The sequence below is a fragment of the Fukomys damarensis genome, unplaced genomic scaffold (assembly GCF_012274545.1).
Source record: "Fukomys damarensis isolate Sample0158 unplaced genomic scaffold, DMR_v1.0_HiC HiC_scaffold_16, whole genome shotgun sequence".
Taxonomy (NCBI): domain Eukaryota; kingdom Metazoa; phylum Chordata; class Mammalia; order Rodentia; family Bathyergidae; genus Fukomys; species Fukomys damarensis.
In genome coordinates, this window is record NW_022900928.1 from 27,825,368 (window position 1) to 27,848,486 (window position 23,119).

The 23,119-nt window shown below is 41.8% G+C and overlaps 1 protein-coding gene and 1 long non-coding RNA gene across 2 annotated transcripts in view; one reads left to right on the forward strand and one right to left on the reverse strand.

Annotated features, from left to right (window-relative positions):
* Nucleotides 1-23,119, forward strand: part of LOC117286318 — a 37,447-nt gene that overhangs the window by 4,641 nt on the left and 9,687 nt on the right. Inside the window, exon 2 of the long non-coding RNA XR_004517442.1 lies at nt 508-565. This is a non-coding gene — a long non-coding RNA (uncharacterized LOC117286318). The remainder of the gene's footprint in view (nt 1-507; nt 566-23,119) is intronic.
* On the reverse strand, nt 2,021-14,083 carry Kcne3 (potassium voltage-gated channel subfamily E regulatory subunit 3). Its single transcript, XM_010603282.3, has 2 exons — nt 13,901-14,083; nt 2,021-3,934 (listed from the first exon to the last, which is right to left on the reverse strand). Exon 2 carries the CDS (start codon nt 3,892-3,894, stop codon nt 3,571-3,573), a length of 324 nt encoding a protein of 107 aa, XP_010601584.1. The 5' UTR covers nt 3,895-3,934; nt 13,901-14,083; the 3' UTR covers nt 2,021-3,570.

Here is a 23,119-nt window from a genome sequence, read left to right on the forward strand (position 1 = left end):
ATACTGAGCTTCAGAACCTTCCTTCTCCAGGAACGAAGCTGTTGCTAATCTCCAAGAGGTCTTCCTTGCTTAGCTTGGTTTCACTGTGCTATGTTGCACTAACTTGCTACTACCCATCTCCACAGAATTACCTTCAGCTGATGGCAACGTCCTTGCAGTCCTCCTCTAGTCCCCTGACCTGGTAGGGTGGCTCATAAACAATGACTGACTGATTTGAGGATGTAGAAGTTTCCTTGCCTCAAAAAAGTATACATTTTTTCCATGTGGTTTACATCCCAGCCATCTGTAACAGTTCCGTGTGGATTAAACCAAGGCTAGACATGACCTGAGCCACATTCTGGCTCTTTCCCTTTCCTGGTCTAATTTATTCTTCTCTGCAGATGTTTTCCTGCAGAATGCTCATCAATAAATGCCTATCTCAGATTCAGTTTCTAGGGAACCCAGCATCAGGCCACCGGTGTTAATACTCTTCCTCATTTCCTGTGTCATTTTCTCATTCATTTCTAGGGACTTTCAGATCCACACTCTGGGCTGTGAGTGTCACAGGACCTAAACTGGGTTGAAGGTGAGTTATGAAAGTGCTATCAGTACATCCAACCTGTGCCCTGTCATTTTTCCCTCTCAATTTTTTGTACCAGGAATTGAACTCAGCACCTTAAACTTTCCAGGCAGGAGAGATGTCCCTCTCAGTTTTTTGAGCAAAGAGGAATTGTCCTGGGCCACATATAAAATACATAATGTAGTTCATGTATATAGGTAATAAATATCCTTTAAAACTTTAAAAATTATAGCATTTTTTAAAAAAGGGCAGAAAAAGAGTGGACCTCAGGTTGGACATACGTGCAACTAGATTAAAAATCAACTGGGCTTTTTTGAAGTCATTACAAGAAATACCTGCTACACGGTGTCATTATGAGGGTTTTTACAGTTAAATGTGTTAATAAAAATATCAAATGTTTAGACCAGTGATTAGACATATACCAAATGCTCTTAACTATTACAGCAAGAAATTCCTCTTTTTGTTATGTATATATTCTAAGTGTTTCTAAGAGAAAGCTTGGCATATAGTGTGTACTCTGTAAATGTTGGGTTGAATGAATGATTGAGTATTGAAGTTTTGCGTTATCTTTGACCTACAAACACATATGGTTCAAGCTAATGTATGTGAATGTCAGAACTGATAGACTCCCTTGAAGACTTTCAAGTCTAATTATTTCATTGAGTAAATAAGAAAAAGAATCGGTAAATGTTGGGTTGAATGAATGATTATTGAAGTTTTGCTTGGCCTAAGGTGGTATGCTAGGACATCGCCAGCAGAGGGCAGAAACTGTACAGATAAAATCTGATGGGCTGTGTAAGACAGTGGAACAGAGCTCCCAGACAACTGGAGAGGACAGATCTGAGGGGAGTGCCTGGGTCATATCATATTAGAATGTTTAAATATACCCCCTTAAGATCCAAACCTTTTTTTGAGTCAAACCCTTCGTAATGAGATACAAAATTCAGACAGATAAGTGGTTCTGGGGCCCAAGATCTCTAGAGTTGCCCTAGTACCTGCAGTTCCTCTTTTGAATTTGTGAGCTACCCCATACTTCTGATAAATACTTCTATGCTTATGCTAATGTACATTGAGTTTCTGTAACTTAAGCAAGAATTACTAAGCCCAGTGAGTATGAGAAGTGTGTGAAAGAGAGCCTCTACCATACGGGGACCCTGAAGTCATGAAACAGCCGTACTGGAACTGCTATTTGCTCTGTCAGACACAAGTTGAAGGCCAGCCTGGCCTACATATTGGGTTCAAGGCCAGCCTGGACTACACAACAAGACCACATCTCAAGAAACCAAAACCAAAAATCCATTGTCTTGCCAGTATCTCATATCTCCTTAAGAAAGTCTCCACTTTCTCCCTCAAAAAGAGGGAGCACACATGGAGCTTGGCAGATTTTCCAGGACTCAACATAACTGCCTGTCAGGAGGCAAATGTGTTCTGTGGGTCTCTACTCCAGAAACACAGAAATATCTATTTTTATTTCAAAGTGGAAGTAGCTTTCCCCCCATTATACAAGTCATATACTTATGGTCAGATAAGTCAGATGTTACATACATGTATAAAGTAGAAAGGGGAAATCACACATAACCCTATTCCACATAGATAACTGCTATGAAAATATTCTTTCAAAGTTTTGCTCTGTACAGATATGTATGTTATAACGAGGCCTGCTGGGGACAACATAGAGATCTCATAAAATGAAATCAGACAAACAAAACAGTGGGTAGTTCCAGTCTGGGACTTGGGGAAATGACTTGTAAAGTATTCATTCTCACGTTGCATGAATTAGATTGAACCATGTGAAACTATTCCATTATCTTTGACCTATAAACATATGGTTCAAGCTAATGTATATGAATGTCAGAACTGATAGACTCCCTTGAAGACTTTCAAGTCTAATTATTTAATTATGTAAATAAGAAAAAGAACCAGAGAGGTGTCCAGGCTGAGGTTATACACATTAGTGCCAGAGTCAGGGCTGGCTCTCCTACTGAACCATGAACTTTGCCTATCATACTCTGTATCTTTTAATATGATGATCACCTAGATATGGCAATAATTTTCTCAAGGCAGATTTCAACTTCTCACAGAATTCAATCAAAGTAGAAAATGCTGCTTTGGAGGTAGTGTAAACCTCATGACTACAGATATGGCTGCAAAGGGCACTGGGACATGGCTCAAGAGACAATAGATTATAGAGTTAATAAGACTTAATATTCAGGGCCCTGCACTTGTACAGGTTCCTTCCTATGGTTCTAGGAAGGGCCCCAGCCACGTTTTAAATGATGACACATTATTGTAATATTTGAAAAAGCAAGATAATTATGAATTCTTTTTCTTAAGAAGAATTCCTAGAATTGTGTAGGCTTCAGATCTGGATTCATACCTTTGTGGTCCTGAGTTTTGAAAAGTTCTAGGCAAGGAGACCAGAGCTCTTGAGTTCTAATCAAGAACTAATCATGGCACCACTCTGGCCCAAATGGCATTTGCTTTACTTTCTTTGAAGGGAAAGTAAAATCACAACTGTGAAATATGTTTTAAAATTGTAAAATGTGAATTAATATAAGTAATATTATTCAGATTTACTACTGTGATATGGAGTGATCTCATGTTTGTTGATGTTAACAACAACTACAACAGCAGCAGCAATAACAACAAAAAACGTGTCCCCAGAGCATCTTCCTTTTTCATTTTCCTCTGCTGCAGCTTCGTCTTTGCTTCCTTCAACTTCCAACTTCAAGTACCACAGCCACTGGACCAATCACTAGGCATTATCTTTTCATACTTCTATTTGTTTGTTTATGGGTTCCCACTGTTTATAAAGTCTGTCTTTGCCTGTAAAAAGCCTTATCCACCAGGTCCAGGTCTGCCAGCTCCTCCTGTCTCACCCAACTATGACTTCACTTAGCTCACTGTTTCTTAGAGAACCGAGGTCTGTTGTAGTCCATAGCAGAGTTCTGGAGGCCTCACCTGACAATCTTTAAGTGTCTTGATCTTCTACCATCCCTGGCCACCTTGCATCAGATCATAGACACACGGTTCTTGATGTACACATGATAAGGGTCACTACGCTTGTCCACTTTTCGGGAACGAGTGTATCCCAGGATGAGGCTTCCCACAGTGACAGCAAATAGGAACATGACAAAGAGAATATACATGTAGGAGTTGTCATCACGGCCAGGGAGGCTGGACCTTCGCTCCTCAGTCTGGTCATCTAGCCTTGGTCTTAGCTCTGGATCTGGTCCTGGTCGGCAGAGCAAGTTGTTGTGAAGCGTGGTATTTAGAGCCTTTAGCACAGCATGCAGGCTTTCATACCAGGTCTCAGTCCCATTGGTAGTCTCCATAGCAACAGAAATTGAAGTGAGGAAAGAATTGCAGGATTCTCTGGCAACAGAAAAGAGGGAGTGGATGAATTCTGTTACCTGCAGCTTGAATGACTTCCCCAGTTTTCAGACCCCCAACTAGAATGTCAACATCACAGACTATTCTTAATACTTGTTTTGCCTGTTTTCTATATCTCAACCTCTGTGAAGGCAAAGACTATGTCTGTTTTACTCACTGCTACCTACAAGTACTTGTGACAGCGCTCCATGAATTCTCATGCCTGTAATCTCAGCACTTGGGAGGCTGCGGCAGGAGAATCACAAGTTCAAGCCCAGCCTGAGCAATTTAGTGACCTAGTGAGACATTGTCTCAAAATAAAAAATGTAAAGGACTGAGAATGTAGCTCAGTGAGAAGGCCCTGGGCTCAATCTCCAGTACTGCAAAAAATAAAAGAAGTAAATAAGTATGGAATAAAGGTTTCCGTGATAACTGTAGCTCATAGTAATTCTCCTTCCTTTGTATTCTATAAGTCACTGAACTTTAGGCAAGAAGAGCCTTAGGGATTATTTAATCTAACACATTCTGTTTTATGCATAGAAAAATTGAGGCCCAGAAGGGATAAGTAGCTTGTCCGTGATAGCAGAGAATGCTGGAGGTACAGCCAAGATAGGGTCCTATTTTCTGAAGGCCAGCTCCTTCTGCTCCATCCCAATTCTAATCAGGTCTGCGTGGTGCCATTAGAAGACTTTTGTCAGGACTTCCCTTCAAGGCTGGGATGTAGGTCACTGGTAGAGCTCTTGCTTAGTATGTGTGAGGTCCTCAATTTACTCACACTAGCACTACCAAAAACAAAACAAAACAAATCCTTCCCTTTAAAAGGCTGGCTCATTTGATCTCTTAAAATATCCTAGGTCCCATACATGTCAGGTATTCATAACTCCTTGGGGGAAATTCTATTGGCAAGGAATGGCTGGAAGAGTAGAGAGAGGTTGATGACTGCTGCTGACACTGGAGAAGAGAACAAGTTGGGCCTGAGGACAGGGGTTAAAGGAGTGCTCAGTCTGGCTTGAGATTAATCTGCCCTGGGAAGAGGAGACACAGATACTTCAACTGTCCTGCCTTCTGAAACAAAGCCACTATGTACCTGGCATTTAACAGGTGATAACAAATGATCTCTTTCTTTCCTCTCAAGGATTCTTGGTCTATAATATAGTAAAACATCCTAAGACAGCTTGCATTCTTGTCTCCTAAGGGCTAGGGATTTAGCTCAGCGGTTCCAGCTCCTGCCTCACATTCTTGTCTCTGAAAAAAAATTTCATTCCTGTTCAACAAGGCTTCACACCTACTTCTGTCAGCAAGTCTTCATCCAGTGCTCCCCATCCCTCAGTGATACTCCACAAGCTTTATTATCTAAGACTTCTCTTCCCCCATCACTTATATACAAGGCAATTTGTGGCTGTACTCTTTTTTTTTCTCTTAAATTCTTTTATTGGTACAATTTTAGATATACAATACATTTACATTCATCACTGGGAACTTGTACCCTTTACATTATGTATCTTGGTTCTTATTTTTTTCCCATTCCCTTGCCCTCCCTTCAACTCCTCCACCCCTCCCTATTTGCAAAGGCTTTGTTTCCATTTATTTCGTATCTCATATTTTTTCCTTTCCCCTGTACTTTTTTTTTTTTAATAAGCTATTATCAGACCATGGACTATTGGTCAGCTGGGCTATATCGCTCCCCTAAGTCTAGGGACTACCCTAAGACTCCTCGGGTATTCTTCCCCAGATGATTGCTCCAAGAATGGCAGGGTTCTCTCCTTTCCCAGAAGAATACTCTGAGACTGGATGGGTGTTATTCTCCTCTCAAAAGTCTACTTTCAGGAATTCTCTACCAGCCAAACATAATTCACTCTCTGGCTCCAAAGTTTTCCTTCATTAGGTAGCATTGTCAACAACCAAAGTTAGCAATTATTAGGATTATTAGCTGTGAAGTCTCTCTCCCAAGCAAAGATGATAGTTCTGACTGTGATAAATATTTATGAGTGACTCTATGAATGCAGAAGTTAGAGGGAAGAATCCAAATAATACTGCAGCCCCCAAGGACTGGCCCACATTTCACGCAAGACCTTTGGGGCACTCTGCCATCTAGTATTTGTGCTGTCTCTCCTGGAGGAAGGAAGGGAAAAGAACAGGTGCTAAGTAAAGATGCAGGACATAGATTCTCTTGACTGGCAAGAAATCTGTATCTTCCCCGACATAGGCAATGGTAAATAGTAGCAGCAAAATGAAAGGAATCACTCAGCCAGTCATCATTTATCTGAGCTAGTCCCTAGGCTGGGACCTTGGGAATCCTCAAAGCCAGTCCTTGTACTCAGGGGCTTATAATCTAAGTTGATGCAGTAGACAAGCCAGAGTTACTGAGGCTTAAAGGGAAACGTGATGAATTCTGCTCAGGGGGCAGTGAATGTTCACGGTGATGAAGGCATTTGAATTGGGCATTCAAAGGTTTTTAGGAGGTAAAGAAGGAAAGAGATGAATAGAGATATGTCAACAAGAAAGTACAAGAGCTGAGTGTGTGGCTCACACCTATAATCCCAGCACTCAGGAGGCTGAGGCAGGAGGATCACTGTTAGTTCAAGCCCAAACTGGGCTGCATAGTGAGACAGAGGAAAGAAAGGAAGTACTTAAAATGTTTAGAAGAGTGGAAGGCAGGCAGCATAGAGGGTGCATGAAAGGATAAGATAGAATGTGGGACTGGAGGAATTGATAGGAGCCAGGTCATGGTGGGATCTGAGTGCTATGCTGTAGAGCTGAAATTTTGTTCTGTAGTTGGATTTTCAAAGTATGATGGAATGTGTTTTTTAAAAAGGATAAAATGAAAAAAAAAACAAGGATAAAATTATCAGATCTGTGCCTAGAAAGAACACTGGAAGGGACAAGAACTGAGTCAAGAGGTTCGATCAAGAGGCTTGAAATTGTTTATGGGTAGGATGTTGAGTCCTGGGCCAGAGCAAGAGGGGATGACAAAGTAGGGAGAGGGACAGATGTGAGATGTGAGAGGTGTTTGGGGGAGAGATGGCTAACATGAGAGTAGAAGAAGGGGCCTCAGACAAATTTACAGGTAGATGACAGACAGGTAGGATCTCAATTTCCCTGTTACTTTCCTTGTTTGGGCTTAGTTTTCTTTTGTATCAGAAAAGATCATTATCAGGAGTTGTTGCAGAATGGGTATAGCATTTCAGTTTTGCAAGGTGGATTCTAGAGATATGTAGCATACAATGTGAAAATAGTTAATACTACTGAGCTATGCACTTAAATGGCTAAGGTTGCAAATTTTGTTTTTTTTGTGTGTGTATTTTGTTATGTGTTATGCGTTTTTTTTAACCACAATTAAAATTAACAAAAGGATTATAAATCCTGCCCTGTTTTCCTCAAAGCTTGTGTGAACACACATTTTCCATTATGCTGAGAATTTTTTAAAATTTTGAGATGCAAATACATATACTGTAGTTTTATTTTTAAATTCACTCCTTCCCAGTGTAGTCACTGTCATGAGGTGTCATTGAAAAGGGGTTTTAAGTGGCAGAGTAAAAGAGGACAACCTCAATGTGGAAAACTCGCTGAACAGCAGGAAACTCCTTAGTGAGACAGCTTCACGAATCTCCTTGTGGACACCTCAAGACTCTTTAGCCTCTCAGACTCTTCAGGATGTCTCTGAACTCATCTAGGGTCTCAGGATCGACTTCGGCTGCTAGAAAAGCCCACAGTTGGCAAATGGGGAGAAAGCAGAAAAAGAAGGAACTAGACATGCAGAACAAACTTCTGCATGGAAACCCAAGGGCAGTTCCTAAGGGTTGTGCAATAGTTTTGCTGTGGGCTCTGACTCCTCTCACTTCCCCTTGCCCTCCTGCAACAGCTGGTTCTGGCCAGCATAGGGTTATAGTTCCAGGAACCATGCAATGGCCAAGGGGCATCTGATTGCTATTTCCCAACTTCAGGGTCACAATGTATTAACTGGGTGACTTTGTGAAAAACCTTAGTTTAACACATAGACCTCAGCTTGGAGACCAGCTAATTGTGCAGTCCAAAACATTCCTTTTTTCAAAGATACTGGTGCCTTGGAAGGAGTCTTCTGGAATCCCAAGAGAATGATGTGATCAGTAGAATGGCAGTTGGCATTTGTTAGAAAAAATGATGTTACCAATCAAATCCGCTGGGACAGACAAGAATAAATATAGTACAGAATTAACACTATTAACACTGTAGCAGTTTGTTATGAAAAGTAAAGGAGACTCTCATGCAGTGTGTGGTGCTAGGTATGCCACAGATGGTGGTAGATGTCTTATTTTTGTAGAGCTGAGGCTAGAAGAGCCTCAGAGTCCACTACCCTCATTTTGTAATAAGGGAAATGAAAACCCAGGAAGCTGCCTTGATTCAGCTGCTACTTGTGTGATTTTGGGGATGTGACTTCCCTTTCCTGAGCTTCAGCTTCTATGAAATGAAGGGGCTTGGAGCAGCTGTCACATCTGGTGACAGTACAAATCCTAAAACCATGCTAAGATCTTGGGGATTAGATAGGAGGATGGGAAGGATACTTTGACAACTTTTTAGAGCCCCTGAAATCCCATGAGATGGCTACAGATGTTATGCTCACAGTTTAGGTATTCCTGAGCCTTGGGACTGATTTATACCTAATATTCCAGCCTAGATAAATGGAAAGCCAAACTGATTTATTTATTCATTTTTCTCTTAGCAGCTCACCTGCCAGGATGATCTAGTCTGGGGAAGAGACAGACTTAGAAAGGGGAGGTAGGGACACTAAAGGAAGTAAAAATTAATAAAACCTTTCCTCCCTCTGGCCCTCCTGCCAAGGAGAGATAGACTAGAAGTCTGTGGTTCTGAAGGGAGGAACAAAGAGGCTACATATATCCTGAGGTTCTGGGTTTGGGTGAGGACATGGGCCTGGGTACAAGGGCATGGGCATCCTGGTTTGGTCAGGAGAGGCAGAGAGCTCATAAAGGCTCAAGTTGGTTCTCTATAACCTGCCTCTAGCTCCCAAATTAGCAGTCAGCAACATTGGGCATTTTGCTTTGTTGTTAGTACTGGGGGTTGAGCCCAGGAACTCACACGTGCTAGGCAAGTATTCAACCACTGAGCTATATCCCCACCCCTTACATCTCCCAGACTGTCCTTGAACTTGCCATCCTTCAACCTCAACCTCCCATATAGCTGGGATTACAGGTGTGTGCCACCATTTTGCTCCTGCTTCTTGACCTCCTTGAGTCACTGATTACCAGTCTCCCTGAACAGAGGGGACAGACTCCTGCCCTGAAGAGCCCTTGATTTAAAACAGGAGATAGAAGGAAGTTTAGAAGGAAGGTAAATAATTACTGAGTAAGGGACTTTAAAGATTATTTACAATTTGGATTCTAGGCCCACATGTCCATCCTCTACTGGGGAAACTGATGTGCAAAATAATACAGCCAGTAAGTGGTAGAGCTTGGGTCCTATTTAGCTGCACTTTGAACTACCAGTGCCATCTGAGCTGCAACATAACATCCTCAAGCCATGGGGCATCTTCTTCTCTAACTTCATTTTAACTGCCCTTTCCTGCAGTATACATTCTTGCCAATCTTAGTTGAGAACCCAGTAATTGAAGTTTTAGAAGACAGTAAGGGCCAGAGATTTAGCTCAGTGGCTCTTCACCTGCCTTGCAAGCGCAAGGCCCTGAGTTCAATCCCCAGTAATGCACAAACAAACAAAACAGAGTTAGTCTTTCTCTACCTCATTTTGGAAGAGTGTTAGCTTCCCCATCTATCTCATTTTCTATAGCTCCTCTACTCCAGCTCTACTCAGATTTATTCTCTTCCACTCTGTCCTTGCTGTTTCCCTCACATTAATAGGCTCTCCCTAAATGTACTTGACTTAAACCTGCCCAGCTTCTAACTTGGGGGCTGGGGCATAAAGCTATGATCTAAAAGATAAACAGAGTATCTCCGTAAGATTATCTTTCAGGTTTCTCTGGAGAAAAGTGAAATTCCACCATTGATTCTTTTAGTTCCCCACTGCTTTTTTTAAGCTATTCTTTCTGAATATTTTAAGGGCCTGGCATTGAAGTAGAGAAAGGCATGTAGAGAAAGAAGTTCAAATAATTCCCTAAATTACCTATTCCGTTGTTTAAACAATATTTTAATATATTCTAATTTGTCTCATTTATATTACTAGTTTCTCTTAGTTTATTGAAAAGAAAGTTTAGTCCTATTATCTGTTTCTTTAAAAGAGAATCTTTTGTCTATGTCTTGTACTGAGCACTATGAAGATGATACACAGTGTATTAATTATTGTTATTTTATCACTTTTTTATGAAATTTTGGTTTTTTAAAAATAAAATTTAAAAAATTATTTTTAAAAAAGGCAGGTAGTTTAGTAGAATTCAACTTTGTTTAATCCTTAGAGTTTCAAAATGCATACTTATTTTATTTTCAGCCTCTATAGCTGATGTAAGAGGTCAAAATTGAAAGGCCCTTTGGAGGTCACCTAGTCCAACCTATTTTTCAAAAGAACAAACTGAACCTCTGAATGGCCAAGAATCATATTATTTAAATAATAAATGAGCTGGAATAGAAAAATGAAAAATAAAAAAGGCAGGTAGAAAAAGTCACATAAAACAGGCAGGGGATCCAAAAGCAACAGGGATGTATAATGTTGACATTGCACCCCCCAGAAGTCTTGTCACTGCTGTGGCCTAGAAAGCAGTACAGTCGGGGAGAAGCTGACAGAATGGACTTTAATACTGAATTGGCAGGAGTTAAGAATCATATCAGAGAGCTGGGGAGTTAACTCAGCAGTGCTGCTACCTGCCTTGCAAGTGCAAGGTCCTGAGTTTGATCCCAGGTACCAAAAAAAAAAAAAAAAAAAAAAAAAAAAAAAAAGAATCAAATCAGAGCTGGAAGGGATGCTATAGTCACATTTCATTACAACCCCTGGTTGAGGAAATTACAAGCATAAGGTCTCACAGCTCAGTATAGGCAGAGCTAGAACCAAAAACTAGGTATCCTGACTCTCCATAGATCTTTCTTTCTAAGTTCTCTGCTACCTGTAGGGAAGGATCTAAATTCTTCTGATTATTAGTAACTCCTTTAGATGTGACTCTGACACTAACCCCATCACTCTATAGTTTTCCCAGTGTTCTGTGGCCATGATATTGAGCTATTATTGGCCATTCTCGAAACATTCCTTGCACCTGTATATCTCTTGCCTTTGCTCATGCTGTTTTCTTAGGCAGGAATTCCATTTGCCTTTTTATCTGTTCAGCAAACTTCTACTCATCGTACAGGTTCTAGCTCCAGTGTCAACTCTTTTGATCCTCTCCTGAGACACCTCCTTCTCTACTCTCTAGTCAATGAGTCTCTCCATCTTATCTGTACCCAAAATGTTTTATCCAAATTCGAACACTAGGGCCAGGGATTTTGCTCAGTGGTTCTGCCTCCTGCCTTGCAAATTAGAACACTATGCTGCACTGAAATTGTGTGTGTGTGTGCGTGCGTGTGTGTGTATGTGTGTGTATGTCTGTTGTGAGGCATGAGTGCAAGGACCTGTACCTCATGCATTTCTTTATTCCCCAGGCCTGAAGACAATCAAGTCCTAGGAAAAACAGGATTCCCTTAGCAGGCACTCAGGAATGAATGAATCAAAACTTTTTCTCTAAGGGCATCCCTACTGGAGTGCAAGTGCATAACATACATTCATAAAAATAGTCCACACTTTGTAAGAAAAAAAAAAAAAGAAAGAAAGAAAGGAAAGCGACTTCAAGGGCAGGCCAAAACAAATTCCACTTAGTCTGGGAAAGAAAAAAAGCTGCCTCAATTAGGTGGGGTGTGTTAGAGGAGGAGGCTTTGTGAGCCTCCTTCAGAAGCCCAGACACTCCCTCCACTTGAACCTCATTTAATCCAAAGGGCAAACATTTTTGGCCCCCAAACATACCAGCAATGGCTTTGCAGCCTTCTTCCTTGTGTACCAACTCAGGGTGTGGCTGCTTACACCCACACATTTTGCGCACACACAGTGCAAAACCCAGTCTTGGCTGTGATCTTGCCTTTCAAGGGTTTCTTTCATGATTCCAATCTTGGCTGCATTTTTAACTATGACCTTGCATTTATTTCCTCTGAACCACATCTATAAGATGGGGATAATTATCTCTGCCTTGCTTACCTCACATGAGAACTGGAGGAGACAATAGATGGGGAGGTGTTATAGCAACTACAAACATAACAGAAAAATACTGGGCAACCTGGTCACATTGTTTCTTTTTCTTTCTCCGTATTCCCCCTACCCGTATTCCCCCTACCCGTATTTCCAAGAATGGCTATCCTTATGTCCCCCTTTCCCACCCCAGCACTCCTACCTCAGAACCCTAGGGGTTCTTAGTACTTTTTTTGATTCTCAGAAACACCACTTTTAAGAAGCTTCCCTTAAAGGGAGGAGCAGGTGAAGGGAGGGCAGGGACAAGGGGAAAAAATGAGAACCAAGACCTGTCATGTAAAGGTACAAGATCCCAATGATGAATGTAACTGTACTGTATACCTAAAATGTACCAATAAACTCAATGAGAAAAAAAAGAAGCTTCCCTTAAAAATGAGAATCAAGATCTGTCATGTAAAGGTACAAGATCCCAAAGATGAATGTAACTGCACTGTATACTTTAAAAGTACCAATAAACTCAATAAGAAGAAAAAGAAGCTTCCCTTATTTCCTATCCTCCCTGATCATTCCTGAGATACCTTATCCTTTAGAGGTACTATTTGTAATCATAGGAATCAAGAGACTTGGATTTCTGCCCCTGTTTCACCAATATATCTAGACATCTACCTTGGTAAAATTTATTCTCCATTCTGGGCTTCATTTTCCACATCCATAAGATAGATTTTCCCCTTTAGAAGATATTTTGAGCATCTACACATTATTTCATAGTTGGAAATAATGCTTTGAGAAGTGTAAAGTAAGAGGAAATTCCACTGCAAGAGGTGAAGAAGAAAATCTGAAAGTGATTGCCATTTCTAGCATTGATTCCCCCCCCCCATTGGAACTGACAAAGTGGCTGGATTCCAAGAGATAAGGGGGAGTTTCTACATTTACAATATCTCTTTGTAGGTGAAGTAGAGAGAGCCCGGAGCCAGGAGTAGAGAAATGTGGGTTCTATCTTTGATCCTTGGTGGCCCTAAGTAAATCATCTACCCCAGGGCCTTAGTTTTCTGGTATGAAAATTGGCAGAGAGTTAGGAGGGGGGTTAAGAGGAAAACTCTTAAATTGGCTCTCTCACAAGGGCTGAGCTAATTACTTTCTAGATAAGGGACTCCCAGTTCAGTCCTCCTTTCCCCTCACATCCCATGGGGTAGATGGGCAACAGAAGCAGGAAACCCATTATACTGATAGTGACCCAGGAAAAGAAAACACAAGCCAGAGGGAGCAGATGATATGCACAAGTTTACACAACCTATAGACTGGACCCCAAGTCTCCTGACTCTGAGGCAAGACCTGTATTACTGTTAGCAGAAGATGCCTTTGGAAGTTTCCATCCTTTCCCTGGATCTGCATCGCATAGGGTGAGAGTCACAATGGAACAAGTGAACTCTACGAAGCCAGCAACTCTCACCAAGCAAGGAGACTGCTCCAGTCCCAGGCTGCTCTGCGTGCATTAGCATCGGACCAGGAGGTGTTCGCGTGCATATTTATAGACACTGAGGTGCTTTAGGTCGCCCTGCGAGACCCTAAGAGAACAAACACAAACCTCCTCCTCCCCGCAGTGGTTTCGGGCTTAGCTCCTCACGCCCCTGTGCTACCCTAGGATCCCTGCTCTCCGCCCTGGGGATAATCCTCTCGGTACAGTATTTGAACTGCACCTTTTGATGGGTCTGCCCTCTCCAAAAAGCTCCTTGGTTCTCTGAAGAGAGGTAGGAGGACCCTTTCCCTCCATTTATACCCTCGCTGCAGCTCAGCTCTCCCAACCCTGCGAGCGAGCCTTACCTGTCCCTCGGCAAGTCTCCGAGGGCGCGCGTTTGCTTGCTGGACGCTGCTCCCTCTGCTCTAGGGTGGCTTGGGCACTACACCTCTCTGCCCTCCGCCTGCCTCTGGGAACTCCACGGGGGCCCACCACAGCCCTGCACCCTTTGCTGCACCAGTGTCGGCTCCCTTTTCGCTTCCCCAGGGCGTCCCCTCCTCAGGCCCCGCCCGTCTCAGCACACCCACTTCTCTCTGGGCTGGTTTCAGGCGCCTCCGCCCCGCTCCTTGGCTTCAACCGGTTGTGGGCTCCAACCTTTCCGTCCCCTGCACTGCCTGCTGCAACGCTTGCTTCCTGGACTTTAGACCAAATGCCACTCTCTTAGGCTCGCCTCAGCTAGACCAGCTTCAGCGGATATTCAGAAGGTGAAGCTGAGCGCCGGGTGCTAGTGGAAGCAGGCATTGCTCCCAGGTGGCTCTCTGGTGGTGGGCAAGTCACTGCTCCTCCCTTGGTCTTGGCTTCCTTGCTGTACAATGAGTATCGTTCTTGCATGCATTCTTAATGGGCTTATTGTTGGGCTCAGATGAGTTGTCTCCAAAAATATTAAAACTAGAGGGTCACCTGAGCAAATACCTAACACAACCTGCTTCTGCAGACCAGATGCAAACGCCCAGATTGGGGAAGGGACTTGCCAATGCTTACCAAGCAAGTCGTGGCAGAGCTCAGACTCAGAATTCACTACACTGCTCTCTCCTTAGCCCAGCAGGTGTCTCACTTGCCCCAGCAGACCCTGACATGCCTAAACAAGTTGTGTCCAGCCAGGTCTTGACTGAGATCTGTTCCAGAACACTCTTCATTTTCCATTCACAAGACTCACTCAAATTGTCCCATGCTTGTGGCTGCAGGCACCAGAGAAAAGAAGCAGCCAGGGACAGCTGAGAAATGAGGACCAGGAGGCCAGTGGCAGAGGAATGGATAGAGACAGGAATAGCCTCCTATGGTCTTTGTAAAGAACTTTTACCAAGCCCTCTTTACCAGCCTATGACCTTACAATAATTAATAAATACAGGCCAGCCCTCTCATTCCCTTGCAAACAAAAATCTGCCACAGGATATCTGAGGCACATGCCCTAAATCACAGAACCTCAGAATATAGTATCTAAGAATAGCTATCATTAAAAAAAAAAAACACCTACCAAAGAGTGTGCATTTTGTACAAAATTGTTAATCTCCATCAAAACATATTGCTTCCATCTTATTTCTGTGGTCGCATGTTTTGACTTAGTTATTCCTCCTCAATCTAGAGGTTACCATTCAGAGAAGCCATCCTGACCCTATAAGCATGCAGTCTCAATTTTCAGTCTGTCAAAGAATCATTTACGGACATTATTTAAGTAGATGTTTCAGCTTCACTCCACAGGTTCTGATTCTAGAGTTCTGGAGTGGAGCCCAGAAATTAGCATTTTTAAAGATTTCTGAGGACTGTGATACAAATGGTACTTGAGAGACTAGCCTTGAGGAAATAGCTCTGGACCAGTTAGAGTTCCCTCCCAGATCCTGCCAGGCCTTGCATTTACTCCACAGAACTACTTATCACAGTTATTGAAGAGTATTTGCCCATCTCAGCTACTAGAATAAGGATCCTTTAAACATGGAGATTATCTCTTATAATAAAATTTTAGATTAATAATTGTAGACCAACTTAGAGTTGTAGAATCATTTAGTGACAGAACCTAAATTAGAAGGGCTCTTACAATTTGATAGTCAAATTCCTTGCCTAATGAATTCTATATATTTCATGTCTCACATAAAGCTCTCTAGCTTTGCTGGTGTACTTCTAGTAACAGGGAGCTCATTGCCTCCAAGGCAGTCTGGCAGATCTGATTTCTGGTCTCACATTTTAACAAAAACTGCTTCCTTTGACTTCTACCCTTTTGTCTTTGTACCCCTTGGACACATTAAAGCATATTCTTAATCGTTTTTTTTTCCTTTTTCAGTCCTTCAGGGTTTGAGATCTGTCTTCCACCGGCCCTTTTCTATAGTGAGGATGGGCAGGAACCTTTTTAGGGAAGGCAGCTAGTCAATAGATGTCTCATTTGTCATAACTATGCATTGCAGACTTGCTATGAGACTTAGATAAAATATGGTACATTACATATTCAGAGCTGGGCCTAGTACCAGGCATGTGCTTAATAAATGGCAACTTCTATTGTAACCGGATAAGAAAGAAAAAAAGAAAAGAGAGTTCCTGTCTTTGGGAATCCCATGAGAGGGACCTTCCAAGAACTCTCTAATCCAAAGACACAGGCCCTGACCTTCAGGAAAAGGAAGGCAAGTGGGTAGGGTGGGGATTGAGGTTAGGCTGGGCTGACTGAAGGCATGAGGGTGTGATACCTAGAGATATACTTTATGGAATCTGCTTAAATACCACCTTCTTTTTCTCTCTCTTAAATTCTGTTATTGGTACATTTTATGTATACAATACATTTACATTCATCATTGGGAACTTGTACCTTTATATGATGTGTCTTGGTTCTTTCAATAACACCTTGGGAAAGTTTTCCTTGACCACCCTATTCTCAAATTTTAATCCCCAAGTTTTCCCATCTTTTCTAATCCCCTTTCCTATCCTGTTTTTCAATAACACCTAGCTAGGTGTGCTGAGGTCTGAGCCTGAAGATGGCCTTTCCCTTAATCTCTACTCCCTTTCTGTTCCATAGTCTAGATGTAGATCCTGGATGGCACAGTCCCAGGAGACAGTTGCATTATGTATCCTTGTTCCTTTTGTGTGCCTGCCCCAATCATGAGACGATCATGTTCAGCCTAGGTCACGTGGGCCATGTGGCACTAGTTACCTCACCTTCCTACACTATAAATAAAGAGCCCACCAGAGGCCAGGTGGCCATCAGCTCATCAGGCTATGGTCCCACCTGGTCCCAGCTATAAAGCATAATTTTGCCTTCTTTCTTATTATTTTCCAATTTTTCATCTCCCCCACCCTCGCTGGCTTCAAACTGTGCTGTGCAGGTCGCGGCATAGATGGCAGATGGTTCTGATATATTTTACTTACTCTTAAATTTTATTAATGATTTAGTAATTTGGGGTTTTTTTTCTTTTTCTTTTCTTTTTTTGAGACAGGGTCTCACTGTATAGTCCAGGGTGGCCTTGAACTCACTATGTAGCTCAAACTGGCTTCAAATTTAGGGCAATCCTCATGCCTTAGCCTCCAAAGTGCTGGGATTACAGGCGTGCGCTCTCACACCTTAAGCTTATTATTATTTTGGCGGGGTACCAGGGGACACTTATTTTTTAATCTGTTGATGTTCCTACTGCTGCTACCTCAACTGAGCCTCCCATCTGCCCATCAGCTCTATCTCAGATTCTCCCTGACTCTGGATTTCTGTACATGCTTCTTTCTCTTTCTTATCAGGCCCAAGTGTTTCAAGTTTCAGGATGTTTCACCAACCTCCCCCATGGCTTCCCCCACTCACTTTCCATATCTGAATAGAGCCGTCTAATATTACTGATATGAGATGATCATGTGCTTTCTGAAGGGACCTGACTGAAAAAGAGCCATTCTGGGTGTTCTTGTCCCTTACGCTGCCCTATAACATAGAACTTACCTTCCTGGAAAATAATTATCTATTTTATTTATTGACTCCACATCTTGAACATAAGCTCCTTGGGGGCACTAAGCTTAGTATAAAATTTAGTAAGAATTTGTTGAACAAATGCTGATTATGAGAGATAAATCATTAGGAATTATATTGTCAGGAAAAAAATTTGAAAAAAGATAAAACCTCTCTATTACCTCCATAGACTTCTGCCTATGCTGTTTTCTCAGCCTGGAACACTCTTCCTCCTGGAAGACTCCTGGAAGACTTCCTCCTGGAACGCTCTTCCTCCTTCGCACCTAATTAGATGCCCTTGTATGTGTTCCTACACTCCCCTCCCATGCCTCTATTTTCCTCTTCTTTGCATGTACCACCCTTGTATAAGTTCCTGTTCTTGGGGAGAGTATAGTCTAATGCAGGAAGAATGGCCCTGACTTCATGAGCTTCCAAAATGATAGAAACATTGCTCTCATCAGTTTGCCCCAGGCCAAGTGGGGGGTGATAACCCAAGGGCCATCAGAGTATTGCTGTGTGAGTGTGTGTGAGTGAGTGTGTGTGTGTGTGTGTGTGTGTGTGTGTTTCTAATCTTCCATTTCCAAAGTCACTAAACATTTGGAAAACAAGTAACAGATGTGGGTGTCTTTACACTATACGAACCCACAAAGAAATGTTGGACTCCATAATTCTTTCTAGTGAGAAGAAACCACTTGGGTGGTCATGATACAGCCACCAAAGAGGGAGTGGTCAGATGCAGACATCATCAACTCTGAGACCTGGGCCCTGGGCCAAGTCATGGCACCACCCACCACTTTCCACCTCTGGTTCCTTATCTGTCAAACAGAAATCCTGATTCTGCGAACCTCATAGGGTTTCAAGAAACAAATGAAATCATGGTATAAAAATTCTTTGAAAACTGTGGAGAGATTATTACTGGCTTCCTCATCAGACCAGGAGCTTCTAAAAGGAGGAGCATGCCTCAGAGGTTTTAGATCTTTGTAAACTCACATGAGTCAATGGTATAATGTGGCAGTATGACTAAACAAAAATATTAACACTGACTTAGACTTCCTTTTGGAAGAATGTGTTTGGGGCAAATCTGGATCCTCAGAAGAAGACCCTGGTACAAGTATCTGAGCAAGACCGGTTCACTTGTGAAATGATTCCAGGAAACATCACTAGAAAGAAAGAAAGTGCGTCTCTATGTGTGGGAGTGTTTATAATAAGCTGTCCCCTTAGCAACTTTAGTCCTTTTAGGGACCCCCTAGAGTACTGATGACAAACACTTGCTACCAAGTTCCCAAATGCAACCCAAAACCCACTTATGTATTGCAAAGTGTCAATACTCCAATTAAATCTAAACACTAAGGTTTTAGTTTAGAAAAAACAACTCACACATTAACATCTTTTGCCTCAACAGCAAAACACAATAGCATGTGCTATAGGTATGCCACTGTTATCAGGTAGATCCTTCTAAATGTGGTTGTGGGTTGCTCATCTCTCCTCCTGGAGTTATATTTCAGGTTCTTCTTATGTTGAACAAAAGGAGCAAAAAGCAGTGGCAAAGTTTATTTGAAAAAGTAAAAGTTTAAAAACAAACAGACACACAAACAAAAGTACAAGTTGTTGGGGATGGTGGCACACACTTATAATCCCAGCACTTGGGAGGCTAAGACAGGAGCGTCACAGGGAGTTTGAGGCAAGGCCAGCCCAAACCACATAGTGAGACCCTGTATCAAAGAAAAAAAAAAAAGAAAGAAAAGAAAGAAAAATTTGGCTCTGCAGAGTGCGATTAGCTAAGTAAAAGAGGAAAAAGCAAGATAAAAGTATACCCTGGAGGAAGCAGGGCAGGGCAAGCTATTGTGAGGAAAGCCACAACAGCAAACTTTTCTTTTCATCTGTGTCCCTTTATACTGTCCAAATCTCAAGGAAACCCCCAAGAACTTCCACATATGGGTCCTGAGAGTTGGTGTTGGTATTGTAGATAGGTAAGTCAATTAGATATCTTATAGGCAGTTAGACAGGGCCAGCCCTCGAGGAGCCAACATGAAGCACAATTGAGCCAACATGGTGTATGATTGAGACACATTCACTGAAAGCCAGCCTTGTAAGAGAAGAGAAACTACCATACCTGCATAGCATGAATAGAAGTGATTGATATTCTAAATAGGTATCAATCACCTGGGTGAGAGATCAAGGTCTTCCAAGAAAGATCCCTGACCCACTCCTTACCACAGCAGAACCTTGCTCGTTCCTTGTACTCTTGCTACATTACTTGCTTCCCCATTGGATCCCCATTTAATCAGTATTACCTAAGGGACTATACTTGTCATAATCTTATTGGTTGTTCATAGTTTTGTCCACCCTGTGATTTCTCATTTGATCAGTATTTCCTAAGCAACTGTACTTGCAATCTTACTAGTTGACTATAGTTTTGTCCCACTTTGAACCTGCCCCACCTCTTGTCTTTGTCCCATAAAACACCTTTGAGAAGTTGGGTGAGCGAGTAACCCACTTTTCAGTCCCCTTCTGTCTCTCTTAGACAGAAGCTTCTTTCTCTTAATAAAATTTTCCTGCTCTTAACCTCCATTGTTCCTAGAATTCATTCTTCAATTTTAGATATCACAAACTCACACTTTGGATATGTAGTAAGTTTGGGAATTGCATCTCTTCCCCCATATCACTGGGATCCTACACCTCAGGCTGAGGGAGGATCTAAGCTATCCTATTGAAAACCTCCATTTCTCATGAGAAGCCCACCTGCAGGACTTTGGGAACTGTTTTGCACATGTCTTCCAGGATCTTGTGATTAACAGGTCACAGTTATTTCTGCATCTAATTTTGCATCTTTATCACCACTGCTACCTTAGAGGTCCACGTAAAACATGCTACACTAGAGGAAAGGGGCTAGCAGAGTCAGTCATTTTTTGAGGACAAGTCCTGGAGGACATTACTTCTCCAGCATGTGCAGTCTAACACATGGCTCAATAGCTCCTGCCCTGTGAAAATTCCTCAGACAAAAAGTGCAGCTGTTGGAAATTAGAAATAGAAACATGACACAAAAATGAAGAAGCCAGAGAAATATACATGTGGCCCCTAAAGCCCTGCTATTGACTAGAGCAAGCACTTGAGTTCCCCAAACAGCTTCACTCTCAGAGACTTGCATATTTCCCCTTTTGATGAAACACAAATCATCTTCTTGTTTATCCTCAAATTTCTAGTCTTCTGTGGGCATAGTGGACATCTGAGAGCTGGTTGCCCTGAATCTCTTCTTTTGAGAATAGAACCTCTTTCTTCCTTTTGGAGAGTTACCCCTCCCTCATTCCCTTGCTATTAGCCCATGTGATTCGGGTGGGGCTGAATTTACTAGTTCCAAATGGGCATGACCAGCTGTCCTTGTTGCAAGGTTTTTCTAGAATACTTCCTTAGCTTCAGGCTGAACACATATCAAAGTAGTGGTGAGTAAGCTATAGAACCTAGGTAGGGTATTACCAGCAGTCATTTTCATTACCACACAGGACAGAGTGAAGCCAATTCCAAAGAAGAGATAGCAGATAGAGGAAGAAAAACCAGGTCCTGATGCTATTGCTTGTTTTCTTAGGCAGGAATTCCGTTTGCCTTTTTATCTGTTCAGCAAACTTCTACTCATCCTACAGGTTCTAGCTCCATTGTCAACTCTTTTGATCCTCTCCTGAGACACCTCCTTCTCTACTCTCTAGTCAATGAGTCTCTCCATCTTATCTGTACCCAAAATGTTTTATCCAAATTAGAACACTAGGGCCAGGGATTTTGCTCAGTGGTTCTGCCTCCTGCCTTGCAAATTAGAACACTATGCTGCACTGAAATTGTGTGTGTGCGTGTGTGTGTGCGTGTGTGTGTATGTGTCTGTATGTCTGTTGTGAGGCATGAGTGCAAGGATCTGTACCTCATGCATTTCTTTATTCCCCAGGCATGTGTGCATATATTGCTGTGGTAGAATGCTTTTAATTCTTTCATGATGATACCAAGAAGGGGAATGGAAGCTCTAGTTTTAGTTTTTGAGGAATCTCCACACTGATTTCCACAGCGGTTGCACCATTCTACACTCCCACCAGTGGTGGAAAAGGGTTTCTTTTTCCCCACAGCCCCTCCAGCATGTGTTATTGGTTGATTTCTTGATAGAAGCCAGAGGAATAACTTTTTGAGAAAAGTAATTAATTAATTTACAGTACTGGGGAGTGAACCCAAGGCATTCATGCTAAACTACATCTTCAACCCTTTAAAAAAATGTTTTTTTTGAGACAGAATCTAAGTCTCTAAGTTCCTGAGGCTAGGTTCAAACTTGTGATCTTCATGCCTCAGCATCCAAGAGTACTGGGATTATAGGCATGAGCCACCGTGCCCAGCTGGGATGAGGAGCAACTTTCTAACAATCAGAACTATGCAAGAATGGAAGGTTTGCTTAGGAAGAAGTAAGTGCTCCCTCCATATCTGGGTGTGTGTGAGCAGGGCTGTTAAGACCTCTTAAGAAACAGGTTATTGATGCCTAAAAACAAAAGGACAGTGTGGAGGTTGCAGGGGCTATTATGCCATTGGTCCTTCAGTGCGCTAGCTACCAAAATACAAAGATAAAATAAAACGAAACCAGAAACAATCTCTGTTGTAGAAAAGTTTATTCTTAAAGAAAATTGAAAAAAATGTAACATTATGGTTTTAGTCCGCTATCTCTTGAACTTGAATAATCTATGGATCCCTATTTAAAAGAAAAAAATTATTGCTCAGTGTTGACTTAATCTAAATATGTTGTTCATATTTAAACTCAGTAGAGACTCCAATGCAACTGTAAAATTAAATATATAAACAATTTTATTCAATAAAAATGTTTATTGAATATAAGTAAAACTAAAAATCAGATAAGGGAAAGTGGGTTAGCTCAGTGGTAGAACTCTTGCCTAGCACGCATGAGGCCCTAAATCTCTAGTGCCACAAGTAAATAAATAAATAAATAAATAAGAAAAGAATTAAGTGCTAGAATAAAATGTTAGCAACAACAGTAATGTTACTGGTAATGTTGCATTATTTTGAGCTCAGCCTGTTGCTTATATAGTATTCTAGCTAGTAAGTGAGGAAAGAATGATAGAATCAGAGTATCACATCTTGCAAACCCCTAATAAAGTAAGGGATCAAGAGGATGATCAATCATCACAAAAACTGGGGAGAAAACCAGGTATTACATGCCTCTTGATGTAAGAACACTCTACCACCTACAAAGCAGTCTTGCCAAAAACCAGAGGGGGGGGGAAGAAAATCTAAGTCACACCCAGCCCCAGGATTAACCTTTTAATCTTCAGGAGCACAAAAACACATGTTAAATTATAATACAAGATTACAATTTTTAGATATACAGGTTGTGCAGGGCCTTGGATTTAGCTCAGTGGTTCTGCTGCCTTCCTCACAAGCTCAAGGTCCTGAGTTCAATCCCAGGTACAAACAAAACAACAAAAATATAATAATATATACAATAGATTATATAATACATTTTTTTTGGTACCGAGGATCAAACTCGGGTCCTTGCACTTGCGAAGCAGGTGCTGGAACCACTGAGCTAAATCCCCAGCCCTATAATACATATTAATAAAATATAATATGTAATATA

What these genes read in the sequence shown, in the direction of transcription:
- Kcne3 (XM_010603282.3), bottom strand. Translation starts at nt 3,894, where the DNA reads ATGGAGACTACCAATGGGACTGAGACCTGGTATGAAAGCCTGCATGCT.